At 39.3% G+C, this 24,851-nt stretch overlaps 2 protein-coding genes across 2 annotated transcripts; both read left to right on the plus strand.

Annotated features, from left to right (window-relative positions):
• Window positions 1-11,106: 11,106 nt before the first annotated feature.
• On the plus strand, window positions 11,107-12,042 carry LOC102968412 (olfactory receptor 4D10). Its single transcript, XM_007092043.2, has one exon. It carries the CDS (start codon window positions 11,107-11,109, stop codon window positions 12,040-12,042), a length of 936 nt encoding a protein of 311 aa, XP_007092105.1.
• Window positions 12,043-20,132: 8,090 nt separating this feature from the next.
• On the plus strand, window positions 20,133-23,924 carry LOC102951020 (olfactory receptor 4D11). Its single transcript, XM_007092138.2, has 2 exons — window positions 20,133-21,032; window positions 23,907-23,924. The coding sequence occupies exons 1-2, from the start codon at window positions 20,133-20,135 to the stop codon at window positions 23,922-23,924; spliced, it is 918 nt and encodes a 305-aa protein (XP_007092200.2).
• Window positions 23,925-24,851: the final 927 nt, after the last annotated feature.

Raw genomic sequence — 24,851 nt, forward strand, 5'->3', positions numbered from 1 at the left:
TTTACAACTGCATCAAAAGAATAAAAGACCTATGAATAAATTTAACCAGGAAAGAAAAGATCCATTCACTAAAAACCATGAGACATTAATGAAAGAAATTGAAGAAGATATAAATAAATGGAAAGATATTCCATGCTCATGGATTAGAATAATATTGTAAAATGCCCACACTACCCAAGGAGATCTACAGATTCAATGTAATCCCTATCCACTTCAAATGACATTTTTTAACTAAAATAAGAAAAACAATTCTAAAATTTATGCAGTACCACAGAAGACCCCTAAGAGCCAAGGCAATCATGAGAAAGTAGAACAAAGCTGCAAGCATCACACTTATGATTTCAAACTATACTACAAAGCTATAGTAATCAAAACAGTACAGTGCTGGAATAAACACAAACATATAGACCAATAGAACAGAGTAGAGAGCTCAGAAATAAACCCATAGATATACAATCAATTAATTTACAACCAAGGGCCAAGAATGTACAATGAGGAAAGTATAGTCTCTTTAATACATGGTGTTAGGGAAACTGGATAAACACATGCATAACAATAAAATTAGATCCATATCTTATAACATTTACAAAAATTAACTCGAAATCAATGAAAGGTTTAAGATTTAAGACCTGAAACCATAAAACTCCTAGAAGAAATATAGTAGTAAATTTCGCTGACATGGGGCTTAGCAATGGTTTTTTGGATAGGACACCATAAGCACAAGCAACAAAAGCAAATATTAATAAATGGAACTACATCAAACTAAAACACTTTTGTTTAGCAAAAGAAACAATTAACAAATGAAAAAAAAAGCACATATAGAATGGGGGAAGAAGTATTTGCAAATCAGGAGGAGGAGCCAAGATGGCAGAACAACATGGAAGTTTTTTTTGTCTCACATCCATGAAATACAGCCAGATCAACACTAAATCATCCTGCACACCTAGAAAACTGATTTGAGGATTAATACAACAATCTGCACAACCTGAACACAGAACTCAGCAGGTACGTGGTGTGGAGAGATGAACTGGGGGAGAGAGAAGCTGCAGAGGGCAGGAAGCTGTTTTTACTTGCAAAGAGAGGACAGAGACCAGGGCCGGGGGGTGGGGGAGTTCAGGAAAAGCACCCTCCCAAAGACAGCTGGAAAGAAAGTGGAAAAGTGGAAACACCTGCAGGCACTGAACTAAAAAGGGAGAAAGGAGAAAGAAGACGGTTTTAATTCCATTAAGACTCTATAAACAGGGGGAGCACAGAGTCTGAAATGTCACAGCTCAATACCTGGCGGTGCTCTGGTGAGAAGGGTGAACCCCCAGGAGCAGAGTTGGGTCCGAGTATCTTCAGGCCACATGCCAGAGGTAGTTCCCCGCTGGAAGGACATTCAGTAGAGGCTGTAAGGCCACCCGGTCCCAGCAGACCCTGAAGAACAACCACGTTCTCTGGTGCTGGAGCAGGGTTGTTGAGGGTGAAGCCTGGCACCAAATATGTGTTGTGATTTTCCATAATCCCTGAAATGCTGCTGCTACACAATCGTGTGAACTTTTTCTGGGGGGGCTGGCACCCAGCCACAGTCTCTGGGCATCGGCAGCAGCACAGTCCTGCGAATATTCCTGAGCATGGCCGGCACCTGGCCATTGCTCAGTGAGACTCTCCTGCAGAGGATCTGAACGGGTCAAAGCCACAGTCCCTCTGAAGTAAGGGGTAGGGAAACACAGCTACATCTGAGATAAAACTCAGGAGAGAGGTGCCACCTGGCAACCTGATAGCTTGGTCACAAACAGTGTAAAAGTGGGGAGTGGATGGGGAAGTGGATGGAAGACAAAGGACAGGTGCACGATTGCTGATTGGGAAGAACAGAGTTCCAATACTAGAGACTGGGTAGCTGGGTGACACCATTTGCACCCCTCCCACGCATGAGCATACACACCTACAAGTGCCACAACAATCCACCCCAGTAAGTTAAGCAGCACCACCTGTGAATAACGGAGCCGTTACACTAAGCCCCGCCCAACTGGAACAGCCTCGCTCTTCAGGAACACCGCAAATCTCTCTGTTTAGTTTACGGACTATAAAGTGCTTTATGGACTATAAAGTTTGCCTTCTAGGGGAAAACGAAGTAATCTCAATCATATTTCAGTCTGTTCACTGGCCCATCTATTCAATTTTCTTTTTTTTCTTTTTAGTTTCTTTTCTTTTTCTTAAATACAGAAAGAGAAAAAATTTATTTTTATTTTCAATTTTTGTTAAAAATATTTTTTCTACTATTTTTTTACTTCTGTAAATTTTTCAAATTCTATTTTACTTTCATCATTTCATTTTATCCTATTTCATTATATTCATTTTCTCAAAATTTCAAATGTTTTCCTTTTTTTCTTTTTCCCTTTTTTCTCTAATCTATCAAGCTCCTTTCAATAACCAGACCAAAACACACCTAGAATCTAAAATCATTTATTTGATTTGTGTGTGTGTTGTTTTTAATTTTTTAATTTTATTTTTTTTTACATTATCAATTCCTTTTCTTCCTTCAAAATGAAAAAAACAAAGGAATTCACCCCAAAAGAAAGAGCTGGAAGAAATGACAGCCAGGGACTTAATCAACACAGATACAAGCAAGATGTCTGAACCAGAATTTAGAATCACGATAATAAGAATACTAGCTGGAGTCAAAAATAAATTAGAATCCCTCTCTGCAGAGATAAAAGAAGTAAAAGATAGGATGAAATAAAAAATGTTATAACTGAACTGCAATCTCGAATGGATGCCTCGGCAGCAAGGACGATGAGGCAGAGCAGTAAGTCAATGACATAGAGGACAAACTTATGGAGAATAATGAAGCAGAAAAAAAGAGGGAGAGACTAAGGCAAAAGAGCATGATTTAAGAATTAGAGAAATCAGTGACTCATTAAAAAGGAACAATATCAGAATCATAGGGGTCACAGATGAAGAGAGAGAAAAGGGGGTAGAAGGGTTATGTGAGAAAACCATAGTGGATAACTTTCCTAACCTGGGGAAAGACACATAAATCAAAATCCTGGAAGCACAGAGGACTCCCATAATATGCAACAAAAACCAACCATCAACAAGGCATATCATAGTCAAATTCACAAAATACTCAGGCAAGGAAACAATCATGAGAGCACCAAGGGAAAAAAAGTCCTTAACCTACAAGGGAACACAGATCAGGTTTGCAGCAGACCTATCCACAGAAACTTGACAGGCCAGAAAGGAGTGGCAGGATATATTCAATGTGCTGAATTGGAAAAATATGAAGCCAAGAATTCTTTATCCAGCAAGGCTATTATTCAAAATGGAAGGAGAGATTAAAAGTTTCCCATACAAACAAAAGTTAAAGGAGTTCATGACCACTAAACCAGCCCTGCAAGAAATTTTAAGGGGGACTCTCTGAGGGGAGGAAAGATGAAGGAAAAAAAAGACCAAAAGCAACAAATATTAGAAAGGACAAGAGAACACCACCAGAAACTCCAACTCTACAAGAAACATAATGGCAATAAATTCATATCTTTCAGTATTCACTCTAAACGTCAATGGACTAAACACTCTAATAAAAACACATAGGGTAACAGAATGGATAAGAAAACAAGATCCATCTATATGCTGTTTACAAGAGACCCACTTTAGACCTAAAGACACCTTCAGACTGAAAGTAAGGGGAGGGAGAACAATCTATCATGCTAATGGTCAACAAAAGAAAGCTGGAGTAGCCATACTTATATCAGACAATCTAGACTTTAAAATAAAGACTGTAACAAGAGATGAAGAAGGGCATTATATCATAATTAAGGGGTCTATCCACCAAGAAGACTTAACAATTGTAAACATTTATGTTTCAAAAGTGAGAGCATCCAAATACATAAATCAGTTAATCACAAACATAAAGAAACTCATTGACAACAATACCATAACAGTAGGGACTTCAACACCCAACTTACAACAATGGACAGATCATCTAAACAGAAAATCAACAAGGAAACAATGGCTTTGAATGGACTGGTCCACTGGACCAGATGGACTTAACAGATATATTCAGAACATTTTATCCTAAAGCAGTGGAATATACATTCTTTTCCAGTGCACATGGAACATTCTCCAGAATAGACCACGTTCTGGGACACAAATCAGCCCTCAACAGGTACAAAAAAATTGAGATCATACCGTGCATATTTTCAGACCACAATGCTATGAAACTCAAAATCAACCACAAGAAAAAATTTAGAAACATAACAAATACTTGGAAACTAAAGAATATCCTACTAAAAAATGAATGGGTAACCAAGAAATTAGAAAGGTAATTAAAAAGTACACGGAAGCGAATGCAAATGATAACATCACAGCCCCAAACCTCTGAGATGCAGCAAAGGCAGTCATAAGAGGAAAGATATAGCAATCCAGGCCTTCCTAAAGAAGGAAGAAAGATCTCAGATACACAACCTAACCTTACACTTTAAGGAGCTGGAAAAAGAACAGCAAATAAAGCCCAAAACCAGCAGAACACAGGAAATAATAAAGATTAGAGCAGAAATCAATGCTATAGAAAACAAAAAACAGTAGAACAGATCAATGAAACCACAGCTGGTTCTTTGAAATAATTAACAAAATTGATAAACCACTAGCCAGTTTGATCAAGAATAGAAAGGAAAAGACCCAAATAAGTAAAATCAAGAATGAAAGAGGAGAGATCACAACCAACACAACAGAAATAAGAAAACAATAATAAGAGAATATTATGAACAATTATATGCCAATAAAATGGGCAATCTGGAAGAAATGGACAAATTCCTAGAAACATATACACTACCAAAACTGAAACAGGAAGAAATAGAAAATTTGAACAGACCCATGACCAGTAAGGAAATCAAATTGGTAATCAAAAATCTGCCAAAAAACAAGAGACCAGGGCCAGATGGCTTTCCAGGGGGACTTCTACCAAACATTTAAGGAAGAGTTAACACCTATTCTCTTGAAGCTGTTCCAAAAAATAGAAATGGAAGGAAAATTTCCACACTCTTTCTATTAAGCCAGCATTACCTTGATTGCAAAACCAGAGACCCCACTAAAAAGGAGAACTATAGACCAATTTCCCTGATGAACATAGATGCAAAAATCCTCAACAAGATATTAGCAATCGGATCCAACAATACATTTAAAAAAAATTACTCACCACAACCAAGTGGGATATGTACCTGGGATGCAGGACTGGTTCAATATCCACAAAGCAATCAATGTGATTCATTACATCAATAAAAGAAAGGACAAGAACCACATGATCCTCTCAATAGATGCAGAGAAAGCATTTGACAAAATACAGCATCCTTTCTTGATAAAAACCCTCAAGAAAGTAGGGATAGAAGGAGGATACCTCAAGATCATAAAAGCCATATATGAACGACCCAACACTAATATCATCCTCAATGAGGAAAAACTGAGAGCTTTCCCCCTAAGGTCAGGAACAAGACTGGGAAGTCCACTTTTGCCACCGTTATTCGACATAGTATTGAAAGTCTTAGCTTCAGCAATCAGAAAACAAAAAGAAATAAAAGGCATACAAATTGGCAAAGAAATCAAACTTTCACCCGTCACAGATGTGATGATACTCTACATGGACAACCCAAAAGACTCCACCAGAAAACTGCTAGAACTGATATGGGAATTCAGCTAAGTTGCAGGATATAAAAATCAATGTACAGAAATTAGTTGCATTTCTGTATACCAATAATGAAGCAGCAGAAACTTGTATGTAAATTAAAAAATAAACTAAATAAAAATTTTAAAAAATAATAATAATTTAAAAATAAATAAAAATAAAAAAAATGTTAATATTAAATTGTTGTCAAATTGGTTTCCATACAACACTCAGTGCTCTTCCCAACAGGTGCCCTCCTCAATATCCATCACCTACCCTTCATTCCCTCCCACCCCCCATCAACCCTCAGTTTATCCTCAGTTTTTAAGAGTCTCTTATGGTTTGGCTCTCTCCCTCTCTAACTTTTTTTTTTCCTTCCCCTCCCCCATGGTCTTCTGTTAAGTTTCTCTGAATCCACATGAGAGTGAAAACATAAATAAATAAATAAATAAATAAATAAATAAATAAATAAAAATATGTAAAAATGTTTAAAAATAATTTAAAAATAAAATAACTCTTAAAAAAAGACATTCATTATCAAAAATAAAATAAAATAAAATAAAATTTGGCGCTAAAAAGGAAAGAAAATTTCCCTAATTCAATAAAGAATATCGGTCAAAAAAAAAAGTATTTGCAAATCATATAGGGTTAATATCTACAATATATAAATAATTCATACAACTCAAAAGCTAACCCCCCCCACACACACACACACACACAATCTGATTTAAAAGTGGCAGAGGAGGGGCACCGGAGTGGCTCAGTCAGCTAAGCGCCGGGCTCTTGGATCTTCTCAGGTCATGATCTCACAGTCCATGAATTTGAGCTCCATATCGTCTCCATGCTGACAGCATGGAGGCATGGAGTCTGCTTGGGATTCTCTCTCCCTCTCTTTCTGCCCCTCCCCTGCTTGCTCTCTTGCTCTCTCTCTCTCTCAAAATAAATAAATAAACTTTTTAAAAAAATGGCAGGGTGCCTGGGTGGCTCAGTCAGTTAAGCATCTGACTTCTGCTCAGGTCATGATCTCATGGTGTATGAGTTTGAGCCCCACATTGGGTGAGCCCCACTTCTCTCTCTCTCTCTCTCTCTCTCTCTCTCCTCTCTCTCTCTCTCCTCCCTCTCTCTCTCTCTGCCCCTTGCTCACTCGAGCCCTCTCTCTGTCTCAAGAAAAAAAAAAAAAGATGGCAAAGGAATGGAAGATATTTCTTCAAACAGGACACACAGATGGCCAACAAGTCCATGAAACATGTTCAACGTTACTAAGCACCAGAAAAGTGCAAATCAAAACCACAATGAGATATCAGTTAACACCTGTTTGGATCGCTATCATCAAAAAGACAAGAGGTAAGTGTTGGCAAGGACGTGGAGAAAATGAAACCTTTGTTTCCACTGTTAGCGGAAATATAAATTGGATCAGCCTCTGTGGAAAACAGTATAGACATTCCTCAAAAAATTAAAAATAGAACTACCATATGATCCAGCAATCACATCTCTGGGCACATATCCAAAGGAAATAAAATTAAAATCTCAAATACGTACAAGCACACCCATGTTTATTGCAGCATTATTTACAATATCCAATACAGGGAAACACTCTTAAGTGTCCATAAATGGATAAATATATGTATATTTATGTATGTATATTATACATATGTATATACATATGTATATATGTACACACACACACAGTGGAATATTTTCAGCCATAGAAAAGAAGGAAATCTTGTCATTTGTAACAATATGGATGGATCTTGAGGTCATTATGCTAAGTGAAATAAGCCAGAGAAAGAAACACTGTATGATTTCATTTATATGTGGAATCTGAACTCACAGAAACAGAACATAAAATGGTGCTCTCCGGGTACTGAGGGGTGGGAGAACTGGGGAGATGTTAGTTAAAGGGTACAAACTTTCATTTATAAGATGAAAAATTTGAGGGGAACCTAATGTAAAGCATGGTGATTATGGTTAACAATACTGTATTATATACTTGAAAGTTGCTAAGAGAGTAGATTTTAAGTGAGCTCACCACTAAAAGGAATTAGTAATTATGTAAGGTGATGGAGGTGTTAGCTAACCCCACAGTAATAATCACTTTGCAATACATAAATGTATCGAGTCAACACATCATATACCTTAAACAGGCACTGATATATGTCATTGTATCTCAATAAAGCCAGTGGAGGGATTACCTATCTCAAATATACAACCTGTCTCATGCAGTTTTTATCTTTGTAGATTAGTTTAATATACTTAAACACAAACAAAATGGAAAAGCAGGTAAATCCAAACCCATTACCATTCTAGAAACAGTGGAAGTGCATTCTATATAAAGTCAAGCCATTCAATAAATTGAGTTAATCTTAAATAGCTATTATTTAGAGAGCTTTACTAACATACTTATCTAGCTATATCCAAATTGAGAGATGTGCAGAATATAGGAAAACAGGGGAAATGTGCATTCCCCAAACACCACCTAAATCATGTTTCTCTACATGTGGAGACTTACAACAACATCATGAGACTATAATCATCCTGTGTATAATTAGAAATTGAACTAGCAGCAAAGGAGTTTAAGTCCAGTTCTCTTGTCGTTTTCTGGCAACCTAATTGAAACTCAGTTGTATATAGTGTCCTCTGAGTCTTGCAAGCCATGAAAATTGGACCCTTGTGGTCTCTTGGACACCATATTTGGCATGTTTTAACAATGTTCTGATTGAGCTGTGGATAAGAGAATAGATTTCCACTACTGCCTCTAAATAATTTGGACACTAATCAAAATGTGTCCATCTGCGTGTGTCTACGCATGTGCCTATCATGGTGACTTTTTAATAAATCCCATTGAAACTTCATCTCCACCAGCACAATCAGGCACTTGACTTCTTCCCTGCCCAATAATATTCCTTTTGCAATTCTTATATTAGACCTGAGGCTGAGGGATTTGTACATAAGATAGAGATACAGTAGAAGTTCTTGAATCTGTGATGCTTTGAATCTGCTCGTTTTCTCTTGAAAGGAAAGCAAAGATACTACAATTTAGTTTTCCAAAAGGCTTTACCTTCAGAAACAAAATTTTTAAGAATTATTGTCTCCAAGTGTACTAGTCTGCATTGTTCCCCAAAGCATACAATTTTTAGTTGGAATTTCAGGATCAACGGAATCCAGGAAAGATGTTAAACTTTCAGCTAAGGTTAAGATTATGCATAGTGAAATTGACATGTTGTTGTTCTGATTATGTATAAATAGTCTGACTTTGATATTTTTCCAGGTATATTAAACACTTCAGAGCCGAGATGATCTTCGCAAGATAGAAACAATAAAGGTAGGTATTCACTATGGGGAAGAGGGATGCTGTGTTAAAAGGGATTCCAGAACCATGGCCCATTCAGTGTAAGGGAAGACATCATGCATTTGTTGCTACCCTTTGAGTTGCTTATCAGTAAAGCCACCTCAGATTAAGATTGATGTAAATAGAGTTTCCAGAGCCCCGTTTTGCCAAATTCCTATCTTTGGACAGACACTTTTATTATCTAAAATTAGACCCTCTCAATAAGGTTGAAGGGGGGAGGGGCACCTGGGTGGCTCAGTCGGTTAAACATTATTGATTTCAGCTCAGGTCATGATCTCACAGCTCGTGAGTTCAAGCCCTGAGTTGGACTCCACGCTGATATTGTGGAGCCTGCTTGGGATTCTCTCTTTTTCCTTCTCTCTGCCTCTCCCCTGCTCATTCTCTCTCTCTCTCTCTCCCAAAACAAACTTTAAAAAAAAAAAAGATTGAAGGGGGAAAAATACTATTTCTTCCATCCTATTTCCATCTCTTCCTTCCTTCCAGCCAAATGTAGATTCATAATACATTCCATATGAAAAACAAGAATAGCACATTAATACTTACTAAAGGATGGTGGGAAACACTGAATGGATTAACTTTTTATAACTCTTCACACATAGTAAGCATTCATGAAGTAGGAGCTGTTGATGCTCCTAGAAATCAGGATATCTCTACCATCCCTCCTCTCCCACCAAATCTACTTTCACTTTTCTCACGACCCATTTCACATTTTATCATGCATCATGTTCATCAGTGTATGCTAATCACCCACTTTTGTTAGGCTGTCAACACTTGGACAAAGTGGTCCAACTTAATCTTATACGAAGATTGCAATAAATATTCCCTTACTAAGTATAAGGTAGAACAAATAATAATTACAAAAACTCCTAAGAATTATCAATAACAGTGTATTAAAAAACAGGCATAATTCTAATAATACTATTGTCTCTTCTCGCTGTGTGACCTCTCCCTCTTTTAGCTGTGATTCAAAAAAAAGAGGCAGAAAAAAGTGTGATGGATACAGAATAGACCACTCCTCAAAATCAGGTTATTTTTTTTTTAATTTTTTTTAACATTTTTATTTATTTTTGAGACAGGGAGAGACAGAGCATGAACAGGGGAGGGTCAGAGAGAGGGAGACACAGAATCTGAAACAGGCTCCAGGCTCTGAGCTGTCAGCACAGAGCCCGACGTGGGGCTCGAACTCACGGACCGCAAGATCATGACCTGAGCTGAAGTCGGCCGCTCAACCGACTGAGCCACCCAGGCACCCCTCAAAATCAGGTTATTATCCTTATTCTCTCCCTCAAACTCTGGCAAGGACCAGTTAAGTTATAGAAGATGAAAAAGTTCTAGAAAATTGCTGTATAATCCTGTGCACCTAAGAATTTGTTAACAGGGTAGATTTATGTTTCAGTGTTTTTATCACAATAAAAAAATGTTATTCTTTGAGATTTGGATTTATACCTTGTCTTAATCTGTTTTCCAGTAACAATTTTTTAATATTTTTAAATAATTATTAAGCAAATAATCTGATTAGTATAAAGTAATAATCACAATAGCAAGTTATCTACATGGAATAATAGGTTGCAGATTTAAGAAATTCAACATAAAGAAGCCAAGAGCAAGGAAAGTGACTCAGCAACATTGAAATAAGGAACAGAAACACATCCCTGTCTAGAAAGACAAGACCCTTTTGAAGTCAACAGAATATTTGCCAATATGAACATTAAACTTGTAGACTGTAAGCCTGCAATGGCTGGAAATATGTCTGACCTCATATGCTTCAGACAGTTCCTGACATTCTATCAATTTGCGTGGAATAAAAAAATAAAATTTTAAAAACCAAAATAAATAAAATATGCTATCTAAATGTCCCTACTAACATAAATGCTTATTCTTTCCAAAATTAGTTTTACAGGAAAAGTATTATTGAATGACTTTGCATGTGATCATTTGATTTGATCACCAAAGTGATTGCAATCTTAAAAATTTGGACGGCTCAACAAATCACAAGCACTACATCCACATGGGCAAGATTCTGAATTGCGGTCTTAGTGCTTACGAAGAAAATAAAATAAACAGCCAAGTACTTTCATAGGAAGTAGCTTGGAACAAAAGGGAAAAAGAAAATGACTTCATGGAGCTGAGAAACTGCACCAGGGTGAAAGAATTTACTTTCCTTGGTCTAACCCAGAATCAAGAGCTGAGCTTGGTCTTATTTCTTTTCCTGCTTCTTGTGTACGTGACAACTCTGCTGGGAAACCTCCTCATCATGGTCACTGTGTCCTGTGAATCTCGCCTTCACACCCCCATGTACTTCCTGCTCCGTAATTTATCTATTGCCGACATCTGCTTTTCCTCCATCACTGCTCCCAAGGTTCTGGTGGACCTGCTGTCACAGAGAAAGACCATCTCCTTCAATGGCTGCTTCACCCAGATGTTTTTCTTCCACCTTGTCGGAGGGGTGGATGTATTTTCATTATCAGTGATGGCATTGGATCGATATGTGGCCATCTCCAAGCCTCTGCACTACGTGACCATCATGAGTAGAAGTCGTTGCATTGGATTCATAGTGGCCTCCTGGGTGGGGGGCTTTGTCCACTCCATTGTGCAGATTTCCCTGTTGGTTCCACTCCCATTCTGTGGACCCAATGTTCTTGACACTTTCTACTGTGATGTCCCCCAGGTTCTCAAGCTCTCCTGTACAGACATTTTTATGCTTGAGTTGCTGATGATTTCCAATAATGGACTGCTCACCACACTGTGGTTCTTCTTCCTCTTGGTGTCATATATGGTCATATTATTAGTAGTAAGGTCTCAGGCAGGGGAGGGGAGGAGGAAAGCCATCTCCACCTGCACCTCCCACATCACTGTGGTGACCCTGCACTTTGTGCCCTGCATCTATGTCTATGCCCGGCCCTTCACTGCCCTCCCCACAGATAAAGCCATCTCTGTCACCTTCACTGTCATCTCCCCGCTGCTGAACCCCTTGATCTACACCCTGAGGAACCAGGAGATGAAGTCAGCCATGAGGAGACTGAAGAGAAGACTCATGCCTTCTGACAGGGAATAGACAGGTAGCTCACTCCTTCTCAGCACCCTTGAAAACATTTGTCCATGAAATAAACTGCTATTTATTCAAGGATTTCTGATTAACTTTTAGATTTCTTCTAAGACCCAGAGGACTTTCAAAGAGTCTGCTCAGCATGCAATAATAATGACAAAATCTGGGTTTCATGTTACAAAAGAAATCAAATTGTTAGCCAGAGAGGTACATGTTGTTTTTGCAATACAACCTTGAAAGAAATAAGAAAAACAGAATCAAAATATACTCAGTTTTATCAATTTGGAATTTTCTATTCTATTGAGATACAAAAATAAAGTAAATAAACCTCATTGAAAATGGAGCTGGGGAGTTCTGAAGGGGGAGCTCTCACACTATCACTGGCTGTAGGAGGCATGCTGGCCTTCCCCAGCAGGAGAAGGGAAGAATTTCTCCTTGCCCGGCAACAGCCCAGCCAGTGAGAACTCAGCAAAAACAGCCCCTCTCAGCTTCCTCTTTTCACCTATAAAAGCAAGCTTCTCTCCCCTGTGCTTGCCATTTGCCTATGGTCTGCTGTAGTTTGCTTGTTCTGAATAGCAGTTCCTGGACCATTCCCAAATAAACTCATTTTTCTGGTAAAATAACTGGCTCTTTTGTTTTTTAAGGTCAACATTACTTGGTGACCACAAAGGAACCTGAAGGGGATGAACTGGTAAGGAAATAATGGCCCCCGGAAGCATGTGAGGTACACACTGGAGCCCCTTGCACTCTCTGCTCCCCTGAGTCATCGTTTCTATTTCAGTTCCACCAGATCCAGGCTCCCTCCTTCTGGTTGACCTCCACAACTGTATCTGGGATCTGTTTGTTCATTTGTTTGTTTGTTTTTAGGAAGGCACTGCCCCTTGTGACTACTCTTCTATTAACCGAGTCTCTGGTTTTGACTAATGGCATTTGAATCTGCCAAATTCTCTCAGGAAGGTCCTCCTTCTGGGCCGCAGTCTGGTTTTATGTTTAAAAACTATAGTCTCAGGCGCCTGAGTGTCTCAGTGGGTTAAGAGTCTGACTTCGGCTCAGGTAATGATTTCATGGTTCATGGGTTTGAGCCCCGCATCAAGCTCTCTGCTGACAGCTCAGAGCCTGGAGCCTGCTTCCGATTCTGTGTCTCCCTTTCTCTACCCTTCCCTCACTCATGCTCTCTCTCTCAAAAAAAGTGGATAAACATTTAAAAAAGAATTTTAAACTATTAAAAAAAACCACTATGGTCTGTCCTAAGGAGCACTTTAAACTAATTGGACCAACTTAATCAAAATTAATTTGGAATTCCTATGGCCATTAAGGGGGCACTTTTGATCTCCTCAAGTTTGCTTTTCTTAGATTAGAATACCACAGCTCTAAAATAACACAAACAGGGGCACCTGGGTGGCTCAGTTGATTGATCTTCCAACTTTGTCTTGGGTCATGGTCTTGTGGTTCGTTGAGTTCAAGCCAGTCATCAGGCTCTCTGCTGTCACCACAGAGCCCACTTCAGATCCTCTATTCCCCTCTCTCTAGCCCCCCTTCCCCACTGGTTCTCTCTCTCTGTGTGTCTCAAAATAAATAAATAAACTTTTAAAAAACAAAAAAATAAATAAATAATAAAATAGTAAAATAAAATAACACAAACAGATGGGATGCCTGTTTCAGCTGGTATTGAGGCTTCCAAGTGTATTCCGGAGTCCAAAATCACCTCTTTGTAAAATACCATTTCTAAATTAACTGAGGCAAACAGGTAATGGAAAAAAAGACAAAAAAATGCTTTTGAGGCTTCGTTCTCCCCTCCACCATCTTCATTATCTCCATCCCCATTTTTATACCCTCCACTTCTCTCACTGAACTTCCCATGTTCTGCAAACCCCTCCCCACTCTCTCCTCCTCCAAACCCATTAGAACCTGTTCCTTTAAAATTAGACCCTCTGAGGATCCTAATGCTAAGCCCATAATTTCCTGTGTCTTCTGAACTAAGGCTGAACCATGAGCCATAGTTAAAGATTGTCCCACAGTTACTGAAGGTGGCTCAGTCAGTTGAGCATCCCACTCTTGATTTCCGCCCATGTCGTCGTTATCTCATAATTCATGGGATCGAGACCCATGTTGGGCTCTGCACTGACTTCATAGAGGCTGCTTGGGATTCTCTCTCTCCCTCTCTCTCTGCAACTCACCTGCACTTGTGTGTGTGCACACTCTCTCTCATTCTGTCCCTCTCAAAATAAGGAAATAAACTTAAAAAAGATAAAAAATAAAAGATGAACATGATAAATGCCATACTGGGAATGCTCTGGCAACTCCTTTTGAAGTCACTGAGAGGGTACCTTTGCTCTTGGCTACCTTGGCCCAATGGGCTGAATAGTACACTCTTGCTCAGGATTGCATTTTTAGCCAAGGACAAAGCTGCAAATATCTAAACTGATGGTAGGTATGCCTTTGGAGTACCTCATGACTTTGGAATGCTATGGAAACAGTGAGGCCTCCTCACTTCCAACAGGGACAAAATTTTAAATAGCCTTCATGTCCAAGATTTATTAGATGCCATACTCTTATCAGCCACTTTGGCCATTATCAAGATCCCTGGGTGTCCAAATTTGATTCCCTGGAGACTAAAGGAACCCACCTTGCTAATATTTCCACAAAGAATGCTTTATGTATCCCAACAAGAGAAGGGAAGAATTTCTCCTTGCCCAGCAACAGCCCAATGATAATTCAGTGAAAACCAAGTTGATCAGATATCAGCTGGGGGTGGTGGAGGATGAGGAGCCTGGTCAAATAATGAGGGTGATCGGCTATGGAGGGTGCGGGATTCTGGCTAACCTGGATCAGCAGGATTATAGCTAAACTTGGACAATGCAGAGACAGAGACAGAGATCCAAAAGTTGAGCCCTGGTTAAAAAGTTCAGGGAAGCAGTGCCTGGGTGGCTCACGCAGTTAAGCATCCGACTTTTGATTTCGGCTCAGGTCATGATCTCATGGATTATGGGTGCGAGCCCTGTGCCTCATGGTTTGTGGGGTCACACAGCACAGGGGATGCTTGGGATTCTCTCTCCCTGTCTCTGTGCCCCTTCTCTGCTCACTCTCTCTTTCTCAAATAAACAAATAAACTTAAAAAAAAAAAAAAGTTCAGGGGAGCCTGAGTAGAGTTTGGCCAAGGATAGAATCTTTCTCACTGTTACAGAATTTTAGGCCCTAACAAAAATGTGTGTTCCTAAGTGTATGTACCTAATTATGTCTTAATTACTCCCACAGAAACAATCTCACGATCAGCAGAATTTTTCCACAGCCACATCCAACTATATTCCCTCTGATAATTCTTACACCAGTTTTGGGATTAAGGAATTGGTAAGTATAATGGGGCACTATGAATTAACATGGGAAAGACAAGAAAATACTATTTCCTGAGTCTGTCCTTTGCACATAAAGATAGAAAAGTAGCCACTGAAATCACTGGCCTTCAGAGGGCTATTAGCACAATTTTCTGAAGCTGAATGCTTCCTGAGGTTCATGTGAACATAATTTAAGATGGAACCCTTGAGAGAAGGTTGGAGATTTTAGGTAAGAAGTATAACTCTACATGAGTGTGTGTGTCTGTAGTGTCTGAATGTCTATGTATAAGAGTGAAAAATAAGGGGCTCCTGGGTGGCTCAGTCAGTTAAGTGTCTGACTCTTGATTTCAGTTCAGGTCACAATCTCACGGTCATGAGATCAAGTCTCGTGTTAGACTCTGTGCTAAGCATGGAGCCTGCTTGGGATTCTCTCTCTCTTTCTCTCTCTCTCTCTCTCTCTGTCTCTCTCTCAAACAAAAAGTGTAGATAGATAGATAGATAATAGATAGATAGATATAAATATATATTATATATAGATATACACCATATATAGATATACACTATATATACACTATATCTACATCTACATCCTTATCTATATCTATATCTATATCAATAGATATAGATGATTAGATGATATAGATAGATATAGATATAGATATAGATATAGATATAGATATAGATAGATATGAAAAGATGGAGAATCTGGAGGATGTTGTCTGAATTACTGAAGGTAGTTTGTGAACATGGGATGTATTCCTTTCTGACAAACTTTCTCAAACTCAGGGTTTGAGGTACTTTCTACCCTTTTATATAGATAATCTATATATTTATATAGATATATAGATATTTATATAGATAATTTATATAGATAATTATTTACATGGGGGGCCCTGTGGAAGACTTTCATAGCTAGGTTGGATTTCCTCAATAACTATTGAGTTGATATTTTCTGATGAGCATTTTCTCTCTCTCTTTAACTAGTCAGGATTGATAGTTGAGCCATCATTCAGTTCAACACACTCCATTTACTAATGATCCTCCAGTATGAACATAGTACTAATCATAACAGATAACCAGCCTGTATGCTGACACCTTCACATGTGTTAGTTCATCTAATCGTCATAGCCACCCTGTAAGATGGGTATTATAAGCCCCATTCTATGGATGCAGAAGTCAAGTCTCTCACTTGCCCAAATCACCAAGCCAGGACTTGATCCCAGGAGGTTCTCACTGCAGAGACCATGTACTGGACTTCTCTGGTTTGTTAAGATGATATCAGACAAGAAGCCAGATCAAGCAAGCACTCTTCTTACTATCATACACTGTCACCACCCGCTGGGCCATTCTTACTGCCATTAAAGAAAAACATCTCCTAGTTTCATGAAAACAGTGTGTTCTGGGGCCCCTGGGTGGCTCAGTCAGTTGAGCATCTGACTCTTGATTTCAGCTCAGGTCATGATCTCAGGGTCGTGAGATCGAGCCCCATGTTGGGTTCCATGCTGAGCAAGGAGCCTGCTTACAATTCTTTCTCTCCCTCTTTGCCCCTCCTCGCTTTCTCTCTAAAAACAAAACAAAACAAACAAAACAAAACAACATCAGAACAGTATGTTCTGATGAATCTGTTTTGGAATACATGTCCTGGGAAATATACAGTCCCTCTAAAAGATTGGCAGTCTATTTAAAGACGCTGTGTGTCTGTGAGAGTAACTGACTTAGCGGTTTTCTTTGCGATAACACACATAGAATCACACTTATTATGGACTATGGATTGGGCAATGCTCTAAGTATTGATGCTTTTCCAAGATTAATTCACTTAATCCTCACACAAATCATATGAGGGAGATGCTATTGTTTCCAAATACTGATGCAGAGATTGAGGCCAAAGGGGTGAATCAACTTGCCCATGTTTTCATAAGCAGTGAGTGCCCAGCTGGGATGTGAGCAGGCAGGGTGGTGCCCAAGCCCCCCAGGTACCCGCTGTATGCTGTGATACCTCTTAGTAGTTCTTTTCAGCTTTCCATATTAAATAGACTTTGGACAAAATTTCACACAGATGCCATAAAACTTGGTGGGAATATGAGCTAAGTGAAAAGAAATATCTTCGTTCGACCTGAAAAGCACACACACACAAAATTGAGAGGGAAGTGATGTTCACCTTTCTTTTGTTTCTGATTATGGTCAGAAACAGGAGATAAACTTCAAAGAAAGAAATTAAGCCTCGTTTCAAGGATTCGTGAAAGAAAACGAAAGGAATTCAAAAGCAGTAAGATTATATGGTAAGAATACATTTCACATTATAAGAAACTGCCAAGCTGTTTTCACAAAGGGTCACACCATTTTACGTTCCCACCAGAGTTCCAATACCTCTCCATTTTTTGTCTATTCTTTTTTCTATGTTTATTTATTTTATTTTAAGAGACAGAAAGAGAGCATGAGTGGGGGTTGCGGCAGAGAGAGGGAGGGAGAGAGAGAATCCCAAACAGGCTCCACGCTGTTAGCATAGAGCCCTGATGCAGGGCTCGATTCCATGAACCGTGAGATCATGATTTGAGCCAAAATCAAGACCTGGATGCTTAATCTACTGAGCCATCCAGGTGCCCCTGCCTATTCTTGATATATTTGTCTTTTTTATATTGGTCATTCTAAAAGGTGTGTACTCTGATTTTAATTGACATTTCCCCAGTGGTAAATGATGCTAGCATCTTTTCATGTGTTTATTTGTTATTCCTATGTCCTCCTGTTGAAGTGTCTTTTCAAACCGTTTGTCCCTTTGTGTTTTATTTAGGATATTGGTTTTCTTATTATTGAATTTTAAAAGTTACAAACATTATACTCCTAGGTACTTACCCAAGAGAAGTGAAAACATATGTCCACACAAAGACCTGTACATGATTATTTATAGCAGCTTTAATATGTAATAGCCAAAAAACCAGAAACAACCCAAATTGTTCATCAAGTGAATGGATAAACACACTGTGGTATATCCATACAACTAAATGGAAAAAAATATTGGCACACACAAACTTATGGATAAATTTTATGAGTGGAAAAAAAAACCAGTCTATGTTATAGGATTCAATGTATAGAAAATTCTAGAAAATATAAACTAATATATACTGACAGAGAGCAGATCAGTGGCTGCCTGAAGAAAGAGGGGCAAAGAGGACATACAACAAGGGGTCATATAACAAGAACACTTTTGGAGTGACAGATATGGTAACTATCTTAAATATAGTGATTTCCTTGGGTATATGGTTATGTCCAAACATCAAAGTATACACTTCAAATACATGAGCCTATTGTATATCAATGATAGCTCTATAAAAAAATAATAATAATTTTTAAGAAACAAAGTAGAACAATGGTCAGAAGAGAAACTCTGAGTTACACCTTCATTTCCATAGCTGAGGAGCTATTCATCACACACGGATTTTGGTACCTAAAGTAGTGTAAAATAAAGGTAGAAGTAAAGAAGTCTTGTTAAGTGAGAATAGACCACTGAGAAGAACTTCATGACCTTCATTTTTTTTATTTTTCATATAATTAAATTTGCAATTTATTTGTTTATTTATTTTGAGACAGAGGGTGAGAGAGAAAAAGAGAGCATGGGAGGGGCAAAGAGATAGGGAGAGAGAGAATCCCAATCAGGCTCCATGCTGTCAGTGCAGAGCCCAACTTGGAGCTTGAACCCATGAACCATGAGATCATGACTGAGCCAAAATCAAGAGTCAGTGATCAACCGACTGAGCCACCCAGGCGCACCTAAATTTGATTTAAAAAAGGGAGAGTGGCGCCTGGGTGGCTCAGTTGGTTAAGCCTCTGACTTCAGCTCAGGTCATGATCTCACAGTCTGTGAGTTCGAGCAAGTCTGTGAGTTCAAGCCCTGCATCAGGCTCTGTGCTGACAGCTCAGAGCCTGGAGCCTCCTTCAGATTCTGTGTCTCCCTCTCTCTCTGCCCCTTCCCTGCTCATGCTCTGTCTCTCTCTGTCTCAAAAATAAATAAAAGCATTAAAAAAAAAATAAAAAATAAGATAAAAAAATAAATAAAAAAGGGAGGAGTGTTTCTGTGGAGTTCAGTCCAAAGAGAACCATTTTGCAGATAGTGGTTCTTAAATCATTTAAATGGAACATGCAGGGGCACCTGGGTGTTTCAGTCGGTTGAGCCTCCAACTCTTGATTTTGGCTCAGGTCATGATTCCAGAGTCATGGGATGGAGCCCCATGTTGGGTTCTGTGCTGAGCATGGAGCCTGCTTGGGAATTCTCTCCCTCTCTCTCTCTCCCTCTGCCCCTCTCCCCTGCTCATGTGCTCTCTCTCTCTCTCTCTAAAATTAAAAAAAAAAAATTTTTTTAAACATTTACGTGGAGCATGCAATCTGGAAAAGAAACTAAACACATTGCCTTTCCCACACACCAAATTGACTCCATTTTTTTATCCCTCATGCTCCAAGAGTCCCTTCCTGAACATTTCACATCTACCTGTTTATCTTGAACATGCAGAACTTCTATACTTATTTTTATGTCACATCTAAAATATTTATAATTTACAGAAGAATAATTATATGCATGCTTGTATTAATCAGATGTCATTTCCCACACACTAGCAATAATGTCAGAACAGCCCTTCATGTGTTAACAGCAGCTCCCTAGTTTTCAGTCCTAATACCTAACTCTTTAAACCTGATATGTTAAGGGAGAGTGAACACTTTCTGTGATAATACTTTTCATTTTTCCCAAGCTGCACAAAGAAGAGGAAACATGATTCAATGGAGTTGGGAAATAACACAAGGGTAAAAGAATTTATATTTATGGGACTTACTCAGTCCCAAAACCTGAGTTTGGTCCTATTTCTTTCTTTGTGCTTGGTATACATGACAACTCTTCTGGGAAACCTCCTCATCATGGTCACTGTGACCTGCGAGTCCCGCCTTCACACGCCCATGTACTTCCTGCTCCGCAATCTCTCCGTCTTGGACATCTGCTTCTCCTCCATCACCGCTCCCAAGGTCCTCGTAGACCTCCTGTCAAGGACGAAGACCATCTCCTTCAATGGTTGCATCACTCAGATCTTCTTCTTCCACCTCCTCGGGGGGGCAGATATTTTTTCTCTCTCTGTCATGGCCTTTGACCGCTACATGGCCATCTCCAAGCCCCTGCACTATGTGACCATCATGAGCAGGGGGCGATGCACTGCCCTCATCGTGGCCTCCTGGGTGGGGGGCTTTGTCCACTCCATCGTGCAGATTTCCCTGTTGCTGCCCCTCCCCTTCTGTGGACCCAATGTTGTTGATGGCTTCTACTGCGACGTCCCCCAGGTCCTCAAACTCGCCTGTACAGACACCTTTGTACTTGAACTCCTGATGATTTCCAACAATGGCTTAGTCACTACCCTGTGGTTTATTTTCCTGCTTGCATCTTACACAGTCATCTTGACAATGCTAAGGTCTCAGGGAGGGGAGGGAAGGAGGAAAGCCATCTCCACCTGCACCTCCCACATCACTGTGGTGACCCTGCATTTTGTGCCCTGCATCTATGTCTACGCCCGGCCCTTCACTGCCCTCCCCACTGATAAAGCCATCTCTGTCACTTTCACTGTCATCTCCCCACTGCTGAATCCATTGATCTACACCCTGAGGAACCAGGAGATGAAGTCAACCATGAGGAGACTGAGGAGAAGACTCATGCCTTTTGTAATGGAATAGTGTAAGTATCTCCAACCTCTTCATCACCAAGGACTCCTTTATTTTTTCCATAAAGTCATATTTATATACCCAAGTACATTGTCAATAAACCAACTATACTTACTAGATAGCAATTTATTTTCCTATTTAATAGGTTACTGATAACTTAAGTTTCTGGTGAGCATGCAGATAACTAGTATTATAGGACTGAGCTGATTGATGTGTTTCTATTCAAGGACAACTATATGGCAGGTAAAGACATAGATTGAATCTAACACCTTTTTCAACAGGCAAGTTAATAGAAGTCTAGATATGAGTGATTTGCTCAAAATCTTATATCAAGTGAATTGCAGAGAAAAGTCTTCAGATACCTAATCTATTGTCCTTCTGCCATAAGAAGGCAATGTGTTACATTACCAGAACTGTCTACACCAAACTGCAATCCTGTTCTAAGAAAGATCTTATGATCCGTGCCCCTGTAGTACACATATATGGGTGCATATGTCCTACACAGATTAGGGAATTTTCTCACCTTAAACTCCATATGGGGATGTGACCACTGAGAACCTCAATAGTAGTACGTAATGGTTGTCCTACTGGATTCCTATCAGGAATGAAGAAACTTGGGCCTAAAAGGATTTATCACATGCAGAGCCAGACAAGCCAGATGCACATTCTCATGATAAGTTTAGACAAAAGCAGAACCTCATTAATCCTATATGAAGAGCAACCCATTCTCATTATTTAAGAACCGATTCCAGTCTCATTGGCTTCACCATTAAGGATTTACATTCTTCCCACCAAAGAGGAAGAGAGGAGGTGTTCAAGAAAGTAAAATTCTAATCAGTCTGTTTTTCAATCTGTTGATGTTTGGGAAGATGTGGTATAGGCTAGTGTTTTATCTGGGAGAGCATGGGAAAGAAATAAAGTAAAAAAGTAAAGCCTTGTGACCTCTGCCATCTACCAGCTGTGTGACCTTGAGCAAGTTATTTTATTTCTCTTCAGGTTATATATAGTTCATTCATGCAAAGATATTTATAATGTCCATTTCATGGAGTCATTGATATAGTTAAAGGGAAATGGTATATGTGAAACACACAATCCCCAGCAGATAGTAAATGTTCAGTGCAAGACAAATGTCATTTTCAATATCACCCTTACTGCTCTGCCTAACACACATTCGGTCCCCCATGAGCCTATTGCACTCTTCTCCAATATGGCCCGTATTCCTAATTATCAAGGAAAAAAACCTGATGGGATAAAAAGCAAAGTAATGTACACTGAATTCAAAGCATCTATCATCTTAAAATTTCTAGTGTTCTGTCATTAAAACATGACAATGGATTTGCTTGCCATTCATTCAGGTCAAAGAGACATCCTATAGCTGATGAGATACAGCACAGGAGAGTTTCATACCAAAAGAAGGTAATGAGTCAAAGATAAACCCTAGCTGTGAAGGTGATATAAGGGGTCAGACAAAAAAGTCAGACAGACTCAGTAGGCTAGAAGAGAGCCCAAGTAAAGTTAGCCAAAGGGTAGTGAGTATTGAGGATGAACTTCAGTTATATCTGTCATTGGATCTGGGCTGGCCTCATAATCACTCATCAACTGATTGGCTCAATCATTTGATCACTTGATCAATTTCCTGTCACTTGATTCCCTGTCACTTGATCAATCAATTCTAACTTTTTACAGTATTAACCTACTTCCTCTCGCATGAAAATTATAAGAATAATTCACACTTAAGTCACCATTCATAGAGTCCCGCTACATTACTTGTATAGTTTTGGTCTTGAGTCCTTAGGCCTTTCTTTATGAAATTGCCTATAAAAAATGCACACCACAAGCCACTTTATGGTCCATTTCATGCAAATGTGTTCTATCCTTTCCTTCGTATCTCATATTTTTACTACTATGTCAGAACTGGATGGCACCGAAGATATATGGGGTGTGAATCATTGTATCACTGGAGCATAACCCCAAAGGTCGAGAACCCAGAAACCTCTTCCGCAACATGGCTCCTGACGCTTCCTCAACCATCTCTAAATAAACATACAACATAACCTGATCAATAATTCAATCATCTGATTACACAAACATACATCATTTATATGGATGACATAAAATCACAACGTGGGTGGGCTGCATTTTTTCCATTTAAATAAGCTTTTATTATTTTTGCAGTTCTGCTGTTAACAGCCATAGGAAATTTAACAGATTCTGGGCATACATAGAGCTTTCAAATTACCCTTTCCTGCATCACTCCCTGAATCAAACGTTTTAATGATAAACATCTCTGGGTACCTGTGAACCCAATAACATAAAATAACTCCAAAATAATTAAATTGATGAATATCAAGAACTGTCACTGTGCTATGCTCCTAGGTCCTAAGTGAACTGTGGATCTCAGAGATGTAGTAGATTAAAGTAATTGCAGAGGGACAATGTACCTATTGCATTAAACAGAAATTGCACAGATAAATCTACACTGTCCAGTCTCTGAGAGCTGCCCTATCAGTAGTCACAGAGCTTTGATTTTTTTCCATTGGTACTCTTTTACTTAAGTTTCATTTCCCAGCTGATTGCAAGCAAATTGACTTTGGTCAGGAGGAAGACTGCACAGTTCTTGGTATCGTTGAACACAACTCTTTCTTCTTGAGCCAAGGGGGATAATGCACTGTCTCATATACTTCCTCCAGAGAAAAGCTTGTGTCCTGAATGTGCATTGGGACCTCTGCATTATGTGTGAGATGGGGCAGAGAGGAGATGAGGGAGTCTCATAGGAACTCCGCTGAATTGGCCACTCAGCTTCCCTGCACATACCCAACAGTATTCCCTTTGCTCATTCCTATATTTGGCTTGTGGCTGAGGGACTAATTGAGATGGCCGAGGCACTATAGGGCAAAGTGGAGGAGTCAGTTGGATGTGATTCCCTGAAGCTTCCTTCTCCCACCTGCAGAAAGAAAGTAACAAAATCACTAACCTTGAGGTTGGCTTTCCATTAAACACAGTATTTCCCCAGAACGTACTTCCTGTCAGATGTAGCCGGAGCTTCATAAGAAGATCAATTTCCCATTTGGAGACTGAAGTCGGATAGTTTTGGTATGTGTGAATCTTCTGAAACTGGAAAGCTGTTAGTGTTGGTTTTTCAGAAATGCCACAAGTGTCTAGAATGTTCCTATTGAAACCATAACTCTAATCAAGCAAATGAAAGTGGTGGTTTTTCACAAAAGAGGAAGTAAGGATTACAGAATACAAGAAGGTCAGTTGGCTTCAGGGATGTGATGTATTCTACTTGGTGAGATGTCGAGATTCAAAGTGTTTTGAAAGTGAGATGGTGCTAATATCCCAGCTCTCAGGAGGGTGACTGCCTTGGAAAAATACACCAAGACAACAATTCCTGAATTTAGTATATGTTTCTTGGCTGGGAATGGAAGTATGGGGGCTTTGAGTAAGGTGTTTTAATGGTTAGCTTGTTTATCTGTGCCCTTATGTGCTGATGAGCATGAATCATGCTCCTAAAATTTTTAGGGATTCAATTAAGGATAGACGCCTTTCAATATTGGGAAAGAGAAAACTGTGACATGAGAAATTCCATTCCATGTAGAGAATGCTTAGCATTTGCTCAGTGGGAAGCTGGGATGTGAGGGTAGCCCTCAGGCTGTAGGCTCTGTCCAAGCTTGACAAGCTTGTTTCCAAAGGATGAGGTCTCCTTGGGGGTGATTTCTTTTTAATGTTTATTTATTTTTGAGAGAGAGGAAGAGCATGAGTGAGAGAGGGGCAGAGAGAGAGATGGAGACACAG

The sequence above is a fragment of the Panthera tigris genome, chromosome D1, assembly GCF_018350195.1.
Source record: "Panthera tigris isolate Pti1 chromosome D1, P.tigris_Pti1_mat1.1, whole genome shotgun sequence".
In the NCBI taxonomy this organism is placed as follows: Eukaryota; Metazoa; Chordata; class Mammalia; order Carnivora; family Felidae; genus Panthera; species Panthera tigris.